The sequence below is a fragment of the Dufourea novaeangliae genome, unplaced genomic scaffold (genome assembly GCF_001272555.1).
Source record: "Dufourea novaeangliae isolate 0120121106 unplaced genomic scaffold, ASM127255v1 scaffold175, whole genome shotgun sequence".
Classification (NCBI taxonomy): domain Eukaryota; kingdom Metazoa; phylum Arthropoda; class Insecta; order Hymenoptera; family Halictidae; genus Dufourea; species Dufourea novaeangliae.
Window position 1 is genome coordinate 73,537 of NW_015374053.1, and position 18,823 is coordinate 92,359.

Here is an 18,823-nt window from a genome sequence, read left to right on the forward strand (position 1 = left end):
GCAAAAAGGGGACGCCAAGTCAGCGTACAACGTCGACACGTGGGCCTCGCCTCAAAGGAATACCGCATCACGGGAATGTCTCTCTCGGTTCCGACCACCTTCCCCCGGTCGTCGTCGCTATTCTCCTTCCTGGGGGGTAGTAGCTACGCTGAGGCGCAGCCTTCCGCGTGCCCGGCCACTTTTAAAACAGTCTCAAACGTCCCGAACACATTGCGACCGCTTTATCTCCGCTTGTACGTACACTTCTTATACGTTCCATTGCGCGCACGCGAGCTATACCGAGCGAACGTGAGATGCCTCTCTGTATACCTCATCTGCCTCTCCCCGTGTGTCTTTATAATAAAACTTTACTATCATCAACGGTACGTATTACGAGCAGCCCCGTGGATCACGTTCGTATCACGATGATGAACGTTAATTTGAAAGAAACATGAACACTAGAAAAGCATTGTACAATTCGTAATTTTATAATTCATCCTCCAGAAGGAATAGTTATATATTTTTGAATGCACTACTGTAAATCCTCGATCAGTGTTCGAAGGCTTCTAGGCACTGACAAGGAGAGGTCTCCAGGTGTAACGGTGACTTTTTAATTAAGCTTCGCACAGTGATAAAGCTTGGAATTCCGAAGCCAATGAGATCTGTTTTAACCGCATATGACCATTGGGGTTTATGAAATATTTAATGTTTAGTGCCGGGGAGCCTTCGAACACTCATCGAGGATTTACTGGAATTCGCTGTAAGTGAGTTAGTACTTTGCGCATGGGAATAACGAGTAGCTTAAAAAACAAAGTTGACCTTTGTGTGACCTCTACGCGACCACATAGATAAAAGTTACTCGCGTCAGAAAGCTTTTTAATATGATCTTAGCATCTGAAACCTTTTTTAATATCGTCTATAGTTTCGAGTGGGGCGATTTAAACGGGACACCCTCTCTTTTTATATATAATCATCCTCCGAATAATTCCCCCGACTAATCTTTTATAATTTCCAACAATACGATTCTTCTTCCTCAACCCCCACCCCCGCAGTAGAACGAGTGCTTCATCGCGAAGCTGTTCCGAACTCTCGAGTCGTTCTGAGTAGAAACAGACAGACCACGACAGACATCTGGAGAACGCCCCCGTATTGCCGTTCTAACCGAGCAACCTTTACAACAGTTCTACCTTGCTTCTACCTTGCCACTCGCACGTTTCTGGGTCGAAGTAATTCTTCTCGGAAATTCTTCCTTATTCGACTAGCTACGTGGAAACCGTGTATCCATGGTACTGCTATATATACAGGGTGAGTCAATAAGAACCACTATCTAAAATAACTCGTTTACCTATTGATTGTGTCAGGAAACGTTTTATGAATTATATAGCATTTTACGGGTCGCATCGGTTGGATACAATTTCACTTTTACATCCCATTTCTTCTTGAGATATCAAGGTGACCTCAAGTTTTTTCAAGGTCGATACATCTGTTTATTACCATCATGCTATAGATAGCTGAATTCCTTCTTTCGTCAACAACGTATTAAAAAAAAAAGGTGCATTAACCTTAAAAAAACTTACAGGCATCTTGATATCTCAACAAAAAATAAGATTTATACAATCAAATTGTATCCATCCAATGCGTCCCTTAAGATACTACATAATGTAAATGTTTGTCGATACAACCAATAGATAAAGAGTTATTTTAGATAATAGTTTTTATTGACTCATTCTGTGTACATACATATCGCCATCGACCACCGAATAACGCCGAATCGATCGATCAAACGCGAGTGGTTGGTCAAGGTGTGCGTACACATACACCTGTGTGTGTGTGTGTTTGTGCGTGTGTGTGTGTGCGAACGCATAATTTCGTTGTCGAAGGAACACAGAGCGCAGAAATCGCACGCATTTCCGGCGAAAGCAATTCGATGTCGTTCCATCGGATCAGCGGACACCACCACCACCACCATCAGCTCCCCCTCCCCTCCTCTCCGCGTTCCAGAACTACACGGACACGCGGTTAGCCACGAAATAGCAAGCCTCCGACCCGATAGCGTAGCGGAGCCCATTGGGTGATATAGGGTGTCGCTAATTAATGCACGATAATGAACCTGGACAGAACCGAAGCTGTATTAATGGATTCCAATGCCCGTCATAACGTGAACGATCCGTAGAGGTACATAGATACCATCGGAAACCGTTCGTAATTGCGTTAATGGAGGGCCCCATCTGTTTGCGCTGCCGGCTTTTCGACTACTTCTGCTCGTCACTCTCGTCCACGAAATACAATCACATCTCGACGGAAACGACCATTCTGTCGACGATACCATCGATCGCAACAATCCAAATTTTGAGGTGACCGTGTAAAATATTTTTATTAACACAAGGAACTTCCTATACGACTCTCATGGAGCCTTTACTGTATATTCTTCCAGCACAATGTATATAATTGAATACGAATTCTTTTTTGTCGATTATATCTCGAAACTTCGTATCAATGTTCCCCGTTAATATTCGACACTATATTGGAATATATTCGCGAATCACTGATCGTACGGAACGTAAAGCAGGCCGCAATGACCAGGAATCACCGCGCATTAGCGCTTCAGAATCGTGATTGTAATTTGCGTTTCTCGCGTATCGATGCATAATAATAATCTGCTAATTAACTCACGGACCCGAAAACACGATTATTCGTGGTTTCATTTACCAAGATCTTCCGCGTTTTCCCGAGGCCTCGTCTCGTGAGGCTCAAATTACGACGAATCACGATCGATTAATAATAATTAAATAACTCTAGAAAGGCCTGGACCAGCGGAAAGAGACTCGTTGGCCAACGCGGGTGCAATGTAAATTTCCCAGCTTACGCGGTTTAATCCCTTTAACCGGGGGGCCTCCTCTAAAACTTAATCCGCTATTAGTTTTTGCAGTGACAGCCCTAATTCCTGTCCGGTGGTTATAGTGATTATAATGCAACTTCTAACCGAGGATTAAGTCGGTCGACGGCTTTTCGTTAAATTATTATACGAGACGTGGTCTACGGGGCGGGCCAACCGAAAAGTGGACAGCCTCTTCGTGGCATACAACGGTATACAGGAAGTTCTCGATGAGTGTTCGAAGACTATTCGACACTGAACAGTAATACTGCCTTATACCTCACATTATCAGTGCCAAGGAGTCTTCGATCACTCACCGAGGATTTACTGTAATGACAAAATATACTCTAAATGATCCTGAAAAGAACGAAGAAACACATGATGGTCCCGCGACGACAGAAAGTCTCCAAGAAAAGGAATAGTTGGGACGACGTTGGCGGGAACAAGCTCGACCAGAGACGGAACGTTAGACGAAGATTGAAGGACAACGAAAACGCGGAGGTTGGGATAAAAAAGAAGAAGAAAAAGAAATGGTAAGGCCGGCGGCGGCGAGAGAAAGGAAGTGAGAAAATAGTAAAAGCGAGATATAGGGAAGGGAACAGCGCGACCAGAATTGGATAGGATAGGAGAACTGGTGATTACAGAGGCCGGGAATTCCGTGGGGAGAGGCACCGGTCCCGCGGGTTTCCACCTAATTCCATCCTGGCTGACTACTGACTCTGTCTCCCTCTTTTCGTCTTCCTCTTTCCATTCTTGTTCTTCTCCTTCTACCACGGGGAGCCACTCTATGCGAGCAGCTTCTATCGCTATTTCCCTTCACGAGCACCTCTTTATCAACCGTCCCTCTCCACTTTCTCCCTCTGTGTACACGATATGCTTCCCCTTTCTGTCTCGATTTTACCCTGTTACCATCGTTTTCTCTGTCTATCTCTTCGTCCCATTCGCCCCGTTATCATCTGGTCGCCCTCTTTCTCCATCTCACTTGCTCCTTCTCGTTATCCCCGATTATCTCCGAAGCACGTATGCTTGCATCATCTTGTTCGGATCATCGCTGCAGAGAGCAACCCTTTTGCGCCTATATACTTCCGTTTCCCATTTAAACGCGACGTTTTCACCGTTCCCCGTTTACTTCTCTCCTCTTTCGCGGACACCTGTACACCTCCGTAGGAACCACCCGTCGAACGTGATTCCGGAAGTTTCAAGACACCGAGGATCAAATTCGATTTATGCGTTCTTTCTCCGTTTACTTGAAACACACGTGCTACCCGTCTCCACGTGATATCCTCTTGCGGAGGGCGTTTTAATTTAATCTTTCGTTACGTACGCAGAGTGTAACGTTTGTTTAGTGTGAAGTTAACCGATATCTATAAAAGAGCACTTCTTTCTTTTTATGAAACAAAATGGCTACAACTGGGACCTTCGCGGATTCATTACAAAAGTAAATACACAAAATGCAGTAAATTTTGTAATTTTATAGACTGCGAATACTTATTTGCAAATTTGTATTTCAATGTACTAGATTAGAAACGTTCCACGTTACATTATAATTTTCTGTCGGTAGCACCAGAGATGGGCAAACTCATTATCTAGATAAAAAATATCGAATAACGAATAAAAGATAAAAAAAAAAAAGTATTTCGTCATTTTTAATTGTTTAAACGTGGAAATTTCAATTTTTATAATAAAATAATACTTGTTTATGAATGAATCGACATCTGTCGAACAATTATTTAATTCTCGTTAACTGTTTAAAGATCAGGACGACACCCTCAGATACTGCTGCTTTTCACTGTGTATTATTCGAATAAAATTCTGCCCAACTCTAGGTAGTACCCGCAATAAATGCATCAGGTCCGTGATCTATCGATAAATGTAACGTGATTCAAATCTCGTTGCAGCGACATCTTTCGCAACCGTTCTAACGTATATATGTACCACGTGACCTGTATCCATGCATTTGCATCATTCAACTTGCGTTTCAAAACAATTCCTACATTATTATGCATCCGCGCATAAAAGAATAAAGCAACGTGCCCTCCGTTCGAAAACAACCATCACCGCACAGAAAGCACTTTTTTTTTCGAACACGACCAGCTCAAGGTCTCGAGAAACTGCGAGCTACACGTGTCGCCACAGTCAGCGACGAATTCGTAAACACAAAACCGGGAAGAAAAAGCAAACAAACGGTTAAACGGCTGCGTCACTCGATAAATTCGGACGGTGGCGATAATTCGTCGTGAATTTCGGAACATCTACGTGCGCACGGTGGTCCTGTATACACTCGATAATAATGTCGAAACGAAAGAAAGATTACTCACGTTTGAGGGATCGTGGCTTCGCCTGCTTCCTTCTAGACATAGCAGCGTGGTGGTGTGTCCACTCCGCTGGCCGGAACGCAATGACAGGCAGGAACAAATTCAGTCACATTTCGCCGCACTTCCTCGGAACTCGATACGCTCGCGCACTAAAACAACGTTCGTCGAAAACCGCACCGTAGACAAAAACTGGCGACGATAGTCTCTGTTTTGCGAAACATGCACCGTCGACGAAACCGTCACCGCGAATTCGAACGTGGAGAAAGTCTCTCCGGTTACCCGCGCGACGTAACCATGGCGACAGGGACGAACGTCTCCCGTGTAAAATTTCGCGACGATTATACTACGAAAACAAACTCGAACGGACGTTACCGGGGAACCGTTTCGCTGAAAGAGCGATTCGTGCACCGGAAGCCACGTGGTTCCCCGATTAAACTTCGCGTGCATACACGGCCGAGAAGACTTCGCGAAAGAAAGGGGCGATAAGCGCGGCTCGAAAGTCGCGCGACGAATGACTGCGTACATGATACCGCGGACAAGCTACTGCAGAGAACCACTGAGACGACACTGCGCACGCGCCACCCTCGCTGATAGCAGCCCTGCGCAATCCCTTTGACATAAATGAATTTTTACAAACTTGCACAAAATATTGCAACTGTGAACGTTTTTTTTTTATGTAAATTTGCAAAAAGTTATGAAAAATAAGAATACACGTTGAACCATCGACAGAGAACTTACTCAATTGTTGTGCCTTGTTAGTTTTCTTACTATTAATTTAATGATATGTAATAATTTTTTTTAAACGCATTGTAAACTATACATTACAAAATTCTATTCCAATCTTTTCTATTTAAGATCTTTAAACACCGCTAAGAAGTAATTTCTGTATCTACAAATGGTCTTATTTGTATTTTTGTTCAACTATTGAGGATCACTGTGAGTTCTCCTTTTAGAGCATGTATGACTCGAAGAATTCGAACTAAAGTAGAATATAAAGTAGTATTTCTTTACCTGTTTCCGCCACTCTGTTTCAAATTTTAATTGACTCTGCAATATGTCACGTTTCACGAGGGGAATTCTGCATTGCCGACTTGAACGAATCACCATCACCAGTGCCCCTACACAAAGAGATCAGTTCGTTGTTATGACAGCTCATCGGTTTAATCCATTTGGTTTTAAATTCAATGGAATTAAAGCATGAACTTTGGTAGAATTATTTTATTTCTTTAATCCTTCGTTAAACGTATTTAAATTCGTAACAATTGTTACATTCAACGTATCTACAACTACAGTTTTGTTCTTGAGCAGGTTAGAATTTAAAAAGTTGTCAACAAATATTGCTAGAAAGAGTTGGTACAATGAGACATGTCAGTTGTGAATTTTGCAATTACAGATACAACCATGCTGTTGCTAGAACGTATCCCAGATCAAATTGGATACTTGGTTTTAACAGAGGATGGTGCAGTATTAACGGTAACCATGTTTTTTAACATATATATGACAAGAAATGCATATTAATCAGGGAATTCAATAACATTTTACTCTTTCAGTCTGGAGGTGAACTGGAAAACGATGAAAGGATTGCAAATATTATTGTAGGTTTAGTTACATTGACCAATAAGATTGATCCTAAAGGATTTCCTAGCAATGAAGCTTTCAACAAAATATCCATAACATATCCAGATCATTGCTATATTATTTGTCTTTCAAATAAAAAAATTCACGTAGTTAAAAAAAGATTAATTTCTGCAACCACTGCAGTTGTAGAACAGCAGCCTTTGCTTGATGTATAAATGGAAACATTACAAAGTTGTATAAAAATAAGATTGTTTATGAACATATAGATGTGAAATAACTTTTAATAAATATGTAAGAAGTTCTTAACCTTAGATTGTAAATCATTAAAGAATGTAAAGAAACTTTAAAAGAAAAATCTGTTCCAATAAAACAATGCTAAAAAAGAGTATAATCTTTTCACTGCACTGATCATGACATTTGTTACCATAATATAAAAGTTGATGCAAAATGGTAAACAAAATAGTACAGTCTGTATTGATTATAAATATTATTTACAATATATTACACTAATCATTGGCCATAAATACTATGAATCATCCGTATCAGAACTATCGTAAGTAACCAGCGACGTACTTAGTGCACTGGTCACCGTTTTCGAAGTTGAGGGTTGTGGCTTCAATTCAGGAAGCTTTGGCATGTCATTTTTATATTTTTTAATCTCACTGTTCGACGCAGACTGCGATAATGTTTTCAACTTATCTTTGGAACGTACAATAGAGACCAATCGTTTTAAAGGATGGTGACCACTTTTCTTTCCATCTGTAATACATTAAATACATATTAATATTCGAATTATTGAAAGAAATGTATTATTCAAATTATCATACCTTTTTTATGCACCAACAACCTAGCCAACTTCACGTCATCTTCGTGTTCATGCACTAAATCAATATTTAGTCCACTTTTTTTAAGTAATATCTGATCAATACCTTGCTTCTTCTGTAACTCACTTTTTCTCATCTAGAATGCAGTACATGTTTCAGTAAATAATCAAAAGACCACTGATGTAACGCATAAAATCATACTGAATAATTATTATACATGACATACTCTAAATGCAGAACGTAGTGCACAGTTCGAAGTGTAGTCATCTTTCCATGTAGCCTCATTCAATGCTATTGCACTTTCCAAGGAAGAATCTCTTGATTTTGCTACTTTCTTATCTTCTATACCATGTTCCAATTTATACATTGCATCATCATAAAGCCTACAAGACACTTCTTTTGTCTCTGGTACAATCTGTTCATTTTCTTTAGGGTCCCATCTATTCTCTTGCCGTCTTGCTCCACTCACAATTACATAGTCTAGGTTCTGCAAGACAAGATATTTGAGATAGTATTTATGTAACTAAAAATATCGAGGCTTATATTAAAAACAACCTACCCCTGGATCTGTCTTTATCTCAAAGTGATTATCACAAAGATGACATTTCATACGAAACTGATATAAAGGTGTGCTATAATACATTCCAATCTTCTTCTTCTCTGCGTTATAGCGAACACCCATTCCTATGTGATTTCCACATCCTTCGCACCATATATTAAATGGCATCTCAAATCTAATAATAAGGATACCCATGTGTAATTTACGTGCTCTTTCGCGTAATGCATGGGTACCAAGAAATTTATTGAGTCCACCAACTCGTGGATCATAATCCGGTGGGTAATATAAGTTTGTTCCTTTACGTTCACCCATTGTTCTATAAAATAAAATTATATCAATAATATATAGCAGTAGTCAAATCTTTCAACTTTTACAGCATATGATATAAGAAAAGCAAACAGTAAACTTTCAATGATGTACCTCGTTCTTTATTACGTGCTCATAAGAAAATTAAACTGTTTTTTTTAATTCAATACATTTAACCTCACTCGTTATTTACTCCCGTTCTTCCAGATATGTACTGTTTGAAAGGTTTGAAAGCGTCTGTAGGTGGAGAATGCTGCAGCCATCTACTGGAGATACGTGTTCACTAGAACAATTGTTGGAACACATACTAGGTGACACTATGCTCGCTTTTACACATACACACACACACCACACACACAAACAAAATTAAAAGTACTTCCGCATATATTTCTCTAACTCTCCTAAAATTCCTTTGATGGTAATACAATGTCAAAGTTAAAATACCAATTGTATCTAAAAAAAATCTCTTATATAACATTTTAATACCATAAATTCTTATAAAATACAACACAATGTTCGAATAAAAAAATATACAGCACTACCCGCAGTTGAATAATTGTTAAGAGCATCATTTTACATTGTAATTATTAGACTGCAGAATCTTCTACATTTATAGAATACCTCCTAACTAAAACTCGGTACAGTGAAAAGTTTATTTTGATTTGAATACTAATGAAAACCTTAACTCAGACAAAGTTCCATTTAATTCTAACTTTTGTTAAACAGTATATATCCGCAGTCTAATTATTATGTGTAACATAATTTTACAACACTTCTGTTAATGGTAACATTCTTAAAAACTGAAGATCAAAGAAGTAGTACTTATAACATCAGATATTGTAACAAAAGTAAAGTCTCACGACATGATACTTTAATAGGACGAATTTAATTTATAATACAGGGTGATCCTCTCGCTACGCAAATCAAATGCTGTGCTGCTCTAAAACTGTGTCGGTGCATATAAATCTGTTAACAGGTCCACACTGTTGATAGCACAGGAGCGATAATTGATTTCAATTGATTAAACATGGACATTCCAATTTTTATAATAAAATAATACTTTTGAATGAGTCCACATTTAACAATTAATTTATTTAATTATCGGTTCAAAATTCAGGATACATTGTTGGAATAAAATTGTGCCCAACTCCCGACCGCAGTGAGAGGATCACTCTTGTACATCAATACTTAAAGTAACTTGTAACTCAAACTACCGCGTAATGTGGCAGAGTTGGAAATAAAATTGTAAGTAGAATTTAAAAAAAATTACGTACAACTTTACGTACAACTTTACGTACAACTTGACGATACTTGCATCTTTGGAAAGGGCACAAAAAATTAAATGATCTACTAATGTAAAAAGGTAAAACGAAAATATGTTCGAATTATCATGTTCGACGCACATCTTTGTCAAGTACAAAAGTTTGCTTATAACTAATACATGTGAATAATACTACGCACGTAGTACTATAACGAAGTATTTCGAATAAAAATAAATTTGTTGACACTGTCGTCTGGAAACTATTCCCTTCTGGTCAGTTGGAGAAAAAGAAAAATATCGAATGTGATGAAAAAAAGCGTTACAAATAATACAACAGATTCTGCATTTGTGAACTTGGTGGACGACGTATGAATTGTGACACCAAGAATGCTAGCTTATGAGCATACTGGCAAGGTGCGGGCACTCGCACGGTTCCAGACCAATTGTAATACATGTGACACAATTTGTACGTTATTCTTTGCATTTGATCAGCTCTCCAGCCTGTCGTGTCCGCAATAACGTTAAACGCACATGGAGTTACCGTGCCTTGTCGAACACTTTGGGGTATAATAAAGAAGTCGTACTTCATTGGATTTGTAACGACGTCATCAATTACTGTTCCTGGTGGAGGATTTTCCCGATTGTGGAAAATTCGAGTGTTGATGCGCTTCGTCACAATGATAAACGCCATTTTGACGCCAGAGGGATCACCATAAATATCCTTTAACTTAGATTTAATTTGTTCGACTTCATGTTCAAAAACATAAGGAACTTGGCCTTCGCCTACACCATCACGGTAAATCACAATGTGTGACGGTAGACACTTGTTTAATTCTCTGTAAGAGTGTAAAGCTTTCGTTATATTAACGGAGAACTCATTAGACATTTCCTCCCCTAAGGTATGAGCGCTTACAGCACTGAAATATCTCGTTAAACTTTTGTCCAAAGATGCAACCATTGCACCAAAGTCGCGACTTTTATCATTCGGGTCGTGGCACACATCAAAACCGACAACCATTAAATTAATCGGTGGCAATTCAACGCTCCACGGAGCTCCGCCCAATTTACACGCTAACTGTATCGCCACCTTTGTAGCGATCGATCGCGGATCTTTCGGTGACAAATTTTTCGCCATGAAAACTTGAGACGGTACTGGTCGGTCAACGGTACATTTCTTTTTAATAGCACCGTATCGATCAGCTCGATTATTCGATACCACGCAGAACACTAATTCTGGGTTCGAGGTACTCATGATTTTTTCCAATGCATCAGAGTAGGTGTTCGATCTATCGTCGGGTATATCCCAAATCCTGGGAGCCTCGATTGCACATCCCATTTTACGGGAACATTCCTGCAAGATCCCCAGGAATCGCTGCGAAACACAACAGAAAACAATTTCATATATATGCACAATTCGAATTGGCAAAATTACTATTATAGATTTTTTGAAAATCCAAATTTTATGGCAAACTGCAAAACATCTTACTTGAACATCGTGCTCCATACGACGGCACATACAGATTACGACCCAATCGCGCAACCTGGTCGGGTTGAACAATGTTTTATTGTGCAGCTCTCTGGTCCAGTTTGCTAACGGTCCAGCAGAACCACAAACATTACGGGCAAACACTATTTTTTCCGGGGGCAATATACGTCCTGGTATGTCAACCAATTTCTCATCAAGCTTCAAATTCCACTCGTTAAGTTCCTGCACTATAGCACGTTCAGAACGAAGTCTTCTATTGAACGCCATCAATTTCTCTATACGAGCTTTAGGAGACACGCGTGTATGATCGCTTAACGCACGCATCAAATGGAAATTCTCTCTCATAGAATCAGTCAACCCTAGAACCAAAATGATTTTTTATAGAATACAATAGCTGCTAACTTGAAATTAGGAAAATGCCGACAGAAGGTACCTGTAGCACGACACAATTCAGGAACAAGATATATCAATTCGGCTTGACCTGCACGAATTTTTATAGTAATCCTTATAAGATACACTTTCCCCACTTTTCATTTGAAACGTCGAGTTAGGGTTTGCATCGAAATCTATATCAGTTATACGGTACGTGTTATTATTATAATCCGTAAGCACCACCAAACCCATAACTTGTTCTTGGTAGTATTTCTAAAAATTAACCTAATTTTACATTAGTACGCGACTAAAATTAAAACACAGTATTGATAATTATTCTTGCCTTATATTCATGGCGACTTTGTTGGTAACAATCGTTCAGTATATCCAGCAAGGTTTGCTGACGCATAACTTTATGTGTTATTTCTGAGCACATGAGAATATTGCTTTCGTGTTGTCTTATGGAAGTCACATAACCAGGCCAGAGTTCTAATCGGAACTCACGAATTTCTACCTGCGTCATAATTATGCATAGATTGATAAATAAATCCTGTGTTACAATACATACTAAAGGTTCAAGCTTCACTTACTTTGCTACGTGCATCGAAGTAATCGCGTCCAACAAGTTGGAGATTTAACAGAGATAAGCATTTTCTCATTATTATATTAAAGAATTGAATATAATGTTGATCACCTTTAGTCATATCTCCGACAAGACGTACGGTGATTCTAATTTTAGTATCGTCGGATTGTCTAACAGACCAGAGTTCTAAAGTCTAAAATCACGAGTATATATTACTTAAAAGTACATCCAACAAAATTCCGAACAAGAAACCTTACATCGTGAATACGTGAACTTGTATAAAGTACTGTTCCATCAAAGACATATGCTCCTAGTTTTTCCTTGTGAAGTCTAAGTAGACCTTTTCGTATAACGGTGCGATCTTCTTCAGGCGCAAAATCAACTCTATACTGATACAGGCACCAATCGGTCGTTGCAAGTAACTTGAAGAAATTTGCTTGCAACATAGTAGGCGTTCCGGTTGTACCTGGAAGTTACAACGTTGATGTAATACACATTTTTTAAGTGGCATATAATATACCATTTATAATTCAAATAGGGAAACTATACATCTATGAAGAACCTTTTTTGGTGACTAAACTCGCTGGTCTAGTATGTATTTCTGCAGGCAAAGGTCGTCGACCACGCATAGCTCCTCTTCCAAGCGTTCCCGCGTCACCTCCAGCACCCGCCGCACTTTCAACTGGAAATATGAATGGAAACACACATAGCGCATATAAATGAATTTGTAAGGAAAAAGCAAAAACATGTTTTAGTTACTTAACTCACCCTCCATTTTTTCAGGTCCACCTTCTGCTGCATAACCAGGTGCACCATCACCTCTGGCACTACTTGTACGTTGTACAGCACGGGTGGCACTCTAATATGATAATGAAAATACACATATTTGTGTATTTATAATACATTATTTTTCAATTGTAAACAGTATTAATATTTAAAAATAATATACAGAATAACAAATTTAATCGTGCAAAGTGTTTTAACGGTACTTAGCATGAATAGGGGATACTAGAAAAAAAGACTAATACATACAATATGGATACAAAGGGCACTTAAAACATAATAATATAAAATATATATCGGGTACGCAACATTACGCTAACGAACTAAACAATAATTCAAGCACTAACCTTCACCGAACCTTTTACTGCAGGATAAACCTTGCTCTATGCAAAGAAAATGTAACAATAGTATGCATTACTTAACAATTTTATTAATTAAGTATAGTGATTAAAAGAAGTATTTATACACCCGATTTCTACGAATCGATTTCATAAAGAGAGATACTAACAGTAAAAGAAATTTGTCATGAAAGAACACAATAGAAAAGGGAACTAAAATTTAGTATTTAAAAAAGCATTTAGTAATATAATCATAAATAAATGAAAAGTAGGTGTATAAACAGTTTGTTCTTAAATGAATTTAGAAGGTTAACTAGAAGAATGTCAATAGGAATGAAAAAAGGGCAAACAATATGCTATGAGTAAACACATTTACAAACCGTCAAGAACCTTAGAACACTAAAAATAACAATTTTTTATATCTTTACATTTCCTCATAAGTACTTTTATATTTCATTTCATGGTGCTTGCCTCTGGCTTCCACCATAGATAACAGACAAGTTTGTACAATTTGTTTAACAAAAAAGTACATATCCAAACCCTAGAGCCAGGGTGTATTAAATCACATTTTTTAAAACTTTAGTTGAAAAAACCTTGTAACTTTGGAACCTTTCGGTAAGAATTCAATAAGAAACAATTACTGTCTTCAAACCATTGAATGGACTTAAGACAAGTCTCAATATGTAGAATGGTGTGTGTGTTTGTATGTGATTGGTTCGGACCAAGATATGGACGTAATATCAGTTCTATACTATTATATTAAAAACTAAATGACTTAGAACAAAATAGTTATCATTTGAAAGATTGAAAAATTTGATACAGGACACATGTAAAATGTCATTTTAAAAAAAGAAGTGCATTTAATACATTCTGGCACTGGCATCCAGATATGTACAATAAATTCAACACTTTTTTTACAATTAAAATCATACTCACATTACGAAAGATAACAATCAGAATTCATAACACAAAGGAATTTAAGCTCTGCAAATCATCTGTTAACATACCTGTGTTCCTCCTTGAGTTCTGCTGTACGGTGTTTGGGACGATGGTCCAGATTGCTGTGGTGGACCAGGTCTACGACTCCAGGCACTTGTTGAAGGCTGTGATGCTGGGACAAATTCACCGCGTGACTGAGACGGTTGTTTTCTGTCATCATGGCTACGTCCACGGCCACCACTTCTACCTCGGCCTCTTTCAGACATGACTTACATGAACTTCCTGAAAATTAGAAACTTGTTAAGTTTTCTATTTATATACATAGCACAAAAAGTTTATATTTCTTTATTATAAATAAATGTACTTTTTGAACAACAAGGAATACATCTATGTTTCTACTTCCAGTAACTACAAACTATTCTGAACGTATATCTGTTTACAACCTGAGATAAAAAAAAGCATCAGTGCCAGGCCCAGCTTCAAGGTCGAACTGGTAGAAGTTTAACAAAAAAAAAAGACATCTATTAATGTACTCGACAGATTAACGAATAAATATTTTTGAACCACAACTGGTCGATCGATTTTTCTAATGAATATTAAGTAAGAGTAATAAATCAAAACTTGAATGAGATATTGTATGTAAACAGAATTTATATACCGAAGAAAATATAACTGAATAAAAAGTATACCGAAAAAAAAGCTGCTAAGTATTTTAATAAACCACAAGTTTCTATAAAATTACTATAAAAGCAATAAGAACAGATCTCTTTTTTCCATTTTCTCTTTATACTAAATCTCAAATAAAAGGACACGTGCTTATGTACAATGTAAGCCGGAAAAAAAAGCGTCCACTCTGTACTCGGACATGAAACTTCTATTGACACAGTTTTATTCTGGAAATAAACTTCCAAATAATTCCTTAATAAAGTAATTACCATTAAAACAATATTAAAATTCTAAACTGATTGTATAATCTATATTTTTCAAATGAATTCTTACAGTATTCAGTCACAATGAAAAAACCTTCGATGGCGTAACAAAGACAACTCGTCCACTTCGTCTCGAACTAATGCTTCAAAATGTTGTAACGCACATTCAAAAACGTCTACGAGCCGCAAAAATTTTTGTATAGGTAAGCTGGTTTGTTTGCGCATGCGTAAAGGAACTTTTTATACATATTATGTAATTAGGACCGTACCTAAGCATCTTAATTTTCAGGGCTTTTCTTTTTCCAAAATGTGTATTAACATAAAATAAGTTACTATAAGCAAAGAAACTTTTACTCAAGGGGATTAAAACAACAAAATACGTACAACTGTGTAAACAATTACGTATAATTTTGAATAATTACTTTGTTTGAGTCTTTAAATAGATACGGGACTGTAAATAAAATCATAATGGACATGCGCAGAATGGTTTACAATGTGGATTATGGGTAATTTCTTGCAACTTTAAAATTATGCATACACAGCAAAAAAACAAAAAATATAAACGTATTTGTTATTATGCCATTAAATGTTTCGATTAAATTAATGTATATTTAAATAATATCAAACAATAATAATCTTGAAAAAATAAATAGACGAAACCGCACATTTTCGTACTTTGATTTCTGAGTATCATTGTTAAATGCACATAAACAGAAATATTTTCCCATGAAAATTATTTTAATGATGATAAAAAAATGTTTCATTAAACAATGCTCTATATTTTAAATCTCTAACTATATAATTGGAATATGTATATCGAAATAGCTAAAGTTTCGTTTCTATTTAATGAAATATTCTTCATGGAAATAGACCATAAAAGACGAATGAAGAGAGAGAGAGATAGAGAGAGAGTGAAATAATAAGGCTGGGAAAAACACGTGGTTTTTTAACTAACCGGAATTAACCTTGTATACCTAGATAACAGTATGTTGCACGAAAATACCTGCGAAAACTTTTAATATTGGCCGAAAATGGGAAAACAGAAAAGAGACAGAAGGAAACCTCACAAGGAAAATCCTACGGGGCTTTTATCTGTTAAAGACTTTGAAGTGACGGAAGCTGAGAATGTTATTAACGAAGATCGAGAAACTGCTCTTCAAAGAGCATACGAAGAAGTAAGATGTATAATTCTTTTAGTATTATTTCACTGAGAAATTAACAAACATTGTTAACTTCTGTCCTTAAACAGTGATCATTTGAATAATTAAGTTATAAATGTTATAGATACAGTCTGTTAATGTTGAAGAAAAACTATCAGGATTACAGACATTAGAGTCAATGTCTTGTGATTCAGAACTTGCTGTACAGATTGCAAAAGATGGAATTGCAAAAATGATAGGGCCATTACTTATTGATCGTAATGTACTTGTAAGATCAGGAAGTGTGAGTGCTTTAAGGTATATTGCAGATAATGGAAAAGAAGAAGCATATAACAGTTTAATGAAGGATGATATCATGACCCCACTCTGTAGTTCATTGAAACAAGTAAGTTAGAAAACATATTCTTTTATTATTGTCAGATTTATTTGTGTTTACTGTTGTAGTACTATATAGACTGGCAGCCAACACTAAATCAAAGTGAAAAAAGTAAAGTAAATAATGAAAAAGAAGCCTTTGTCCAAGCAGTCACATTGTTATGGACATTGTGTGAAAACAATGAGTATGCAATAAAGTACTCTAACGAAGAGGATCTCGTATCTATTTTAACAAAATTCCTTGATATTACTGTTTATGGTATGGAAATTGCCACTGTTACTGTACAGTGTTTATTGTCTTTATCAGAAGATAATTCTATTGCTGTGAAAAAACTTAAATGTTGTGAAAATACGCTTCTACAATTGCTAAGTCTAGAATCAAATGATACCAATGAATCAGAAATAGTATGCCTTAAAACTGCTGTAACAGGATTACTGATTGGTTTATCTAACTGTGTGGAAAATAATTCAATGAGTACAGTTTGTAAAGCAATAATTGGTCTCTCTGAAACACTTTCCATTGATTGCAAACAACTGATGTGCAACTTCATATCAATTTTGCCTTACGAAAAAAATGCTTTCTCAAATATCCATAAGAAGAAAGTACAGGACAGTAGAAAATTGTTTGGAGCACAGCAACAAGCATTAGAAATTTTAGCTAATTTATGTTCCGAAGATCAGGAAAGTGACAATGATTCCAATTTGGAAGATTCAGATTGTGAGATTGATGGTATAGATGATATCTGCATGAGTGATAAATTGAATAAAATGAACTTATCTTTACCTCTAGAAATAATTGAGGTCTTCAATAGTTGTAACATAATCGCAAAAGTATGGGATAAAACTACAGCAGTGGATAAAGATACAGTAGAAATATTGGAACAGAATGGCGATGGAAAAGCTATTTTGCATCAAATGCATACCCTAAACTGTAGAGCATATCTGTGTTTAAACAATTTAATATCGTGTTTAGAACTTGATGCACTTGGTGGTATGGAAAAAATATATAGGTAAAATACTTTTCAACGTCCATCTAAGATTACAATCTTAATAATGAGAAAACGACTTGATTAAAAAGTGTTTCTACATTTCTAATTTAGAATGTGGGTCAATATTGGAACAGTTGTTTTCAAAGATGCAAATCCAAATGATACTGAATTATTGGAATCTGCTACTGCAGCCATGAGGGCGATTCTTCAAAAATTATCCGAAGTTAAACCCAATGTTTTTAACCAGTTAACTTTAACTGACTTGCAACCAATGTTAAACGGAGAACGCCAATGTACAAATGCTAATGTTCGAGCAAATTTGTTACGAATATTGGGAAATTTTGCTTTGATTTTAATAAATAATAACGTTCCTCAAACTCACGAATTAGTTAAGGTAAGATTTGTGTGTTGTATCAGAATTTAATGTTGAATGATATTTTATAACGAAAACTAATATTTCAGCAAGTAACAGTGTTCTTATTAGATGCTTGTATGACGGAATCGAAGGCGTGGGTTATAGCAGAAGCTTTGGATGCAATAATGGATATATATTCGGAAGATGACAGCGATCAGCTAGCCCATGAGATTGAATTAGTAGGAAAATTGCACGCTTTAGTACCGCTGTTTAAGAATAAGGCAAGTCTCTTCTAAGATATCCATTTGAACGAATCTAGATTCATCGCTAGTGAATAACTTGTTATTTTTATGCATATATGAAAATAGGTGCGGCAACAGAAAAAGTCTTTAGGAGACAATGTCGCAATTGTGTCCACGGTAAACGGAAATATCACCAGATTTATAAAGTATAAAGACAAAAGGATAAGAAATATTTAAATTCGTAAGATTAACACTATTAATGCGAATTTATTTTACTATTGTGTTCTTATATATAACTTCTAATATTTTGTCAAGACATGTACTACTGTACATTACTAGACTGAAATAAAATATTTACATTATAATTATTATTAATAGATATTTATCATTTGATTTTATGAAATTCTACGAAATAAATTTTGTAAATATTACAAATAAAATTGATACAGGATGAATTGCTTCCTTGTATTATCTTATAAGAAACTGTTGAATGCCTCTAGTAACTACAGCATAAACATAATTAAATCTTTAGACTTTATTTCGTATCAATAAATAATGAAAATATATACTAAGTA

The 18,823-nt window shown here is 36.6% G+C and overlaps 5 protein-coding genes across 5 annotated transcripts in view; 2 read left to right on the forward strand and 3 right to left on the reverse strand.

Moving 5' to 3' along the window:
* The window catches only part of LOC107189925 (zinc finger protein 423 homolog), a 76,324-nt gene extending 71,041 nt beyond the window's left edge, over nt 1-5,283 (reverse strand). The window contains exon 1 of the mRNA XM_015578617.1: nt 5,173-5,283. Within this exon, the coding sequence (XP_015434103.1) occupies nt 5,173-5,212 (40 nt within the window). The 5' untranslated portion in view covers nt 5,213-5,283. The remainder of the gene's footprint in view (nt 1-5,172) is intronic.
* Nucleotides 5,284-6,412: 1,129 nt separating this feature from the next.
* Nucleotides 6,413-7,026, forward strand: LOC107189963 (ragulator complex protein LAMTOR4 homolog). Its single transcript, XM_015578662.1, has 3 exons — nt 6,413-6,477; nt 6,563-6,642; nt 6,720-7,026. Exons 2-3 carry the CDS (start codon nt 6,571-6,573, stop codon nt 6,960-6,962), a joined length of 315 nt encoding a protein of 104 aa, XP_015434148.1. The 5' UTR covers nt 6,413-6,477; nt 6,563-6,570; the 3' UTR covers nt 6,963-7,026.
* Nucleotides 7,027-7,195: 169 nt separating this feature from the next.
* Nucleotides 7,196-8,761, reverse strand: LOC107189955 (coiled-coil domain-containing protein 130 homolog). Its single transcript, XM_015578654.1, has 5 exons — nt 8,551-8,761; nt 8,131-8,446; nt 7,798-8,058; nt 7,575-7,707; nt 7,196-7,506 (listed from the first exon to the last, which is right to left on the reverse strand). The coding sequence occupies exons 2-5, from the start codon at nt 8,440-8,442 to the stop codon at nt 7,274-7,276; spliced, it is 939 nt and encodes a 312-aa protein (XP_015434140.1). The 5' UTR covers nt 8,443-8,446; nt 8,551-8,761; the 3' UTR covers nt 7,196-7,273.
* Nucleotides 8,762-9,792: 1,031 nt separating this feature from the next.
* On the reverse strand, nt 9,793-15,285 carry LOC107189989 (protein aubergine-like). Its single transcript, XM_015578696.1, is given in 11 exon segments — nt 9,793-11,069; nt 11,184-11,542; nt 11,617-11,674; nt 11,676-11,828; nt 11,899-12,069; nt 12,146-12,331; nt 12,396-12,604; nt 12,701-12,820; nt 12,907-12,997; nt 14,267-14,480; nt 15,198-15,285. Coding segments are annotated over 10 exon segments (2,598 nt in total). The 5' UTR covers nt 14,465-14,480; nt 15,198-15,285; the 3' UTR covers nt 9,793-10,016.
* A 768-nt stretch (nt 15,286-16,053) lies between these two features.
* Nucleotides 16,054-18,613, forward strand: LOC107189935 (HEAT repeat-containing protein 3). The gene is made up of 6 exons (XM_015578630.1): nt 16,054-16,302; nt 16,412-16,672; nt 16,732-17,672; nt 17,763-18,045; nt 18,114-18,287; nt 18,375-18,613. Exons 1-6 carry the CDS (start codon nt 16,159-16,161, stop codon nt 18,483-18,485), a joined length of 1,914 nt encoding a protein of 637 aa, XP_015434116.1. The 5' UTR covers nt 16,054-16,158; the 3' UTR covers nt 18,486-18,613.
* The last annotated feature ends 210 nt before the right edge of the window (nt 18,614-18,823 follow it).

Coding starts and splice junctions, on each gene's coding strand:
- LOC107189963 (XM_015578662.1), top strand. CDS start 6,571: ATGCTGTTGCTAGAACGTATCCCAGATCAAATTGGATACTTGGTTTTA. Junction 6,643..6,719: donor AGGATGGTGCAGTATTAACG/GTAACCATGTTT, acceptor TTACTCTTTCAG/TCTGGAGGTGAACTGGAAAA.
- LOC107189955 (XM_015578654.1), bottom strand. CDS start 8,442: ATGGGTGAACGTAAAGGAACAAACTTATATTACCCACCGGATTATGAT. Junction 8,059..8,130: donor AGATAAAGACAGATCCAGGG/GTAGGTTGTTTT, acceptor CTTGTCTTGCAG/AACCTAGACTATGTAATTGT. Junction 7,708..7,797: donor CACTACGTTCTGCATTTAGA/GTATGTCATGTA, acceptor ACTGCATTCTAG/ATGAGAAAAAGTGAGTTACA.
- LOC107189935 (XM_015578630.1), top strand. CDS start 16,159: ATGGGAAAACAGAAAAGAGACAGAAGGAAACCTCACAAGGAAAATCCT. Junction 16,303..16,411: donor TTCAAAGAGCATACGAAGAA/GTAAGATGTATA, acceptor TAAATGTTATAG/ATACAGTCTGTTAATGTTGA. Junction 18,288..18,374: donor TACCGCTGTTTAAGAATAAG/GCAAGTCTCTTC, acceptor ATATGAAAATAG/GTGCGGCAACAGAAAAAGTC.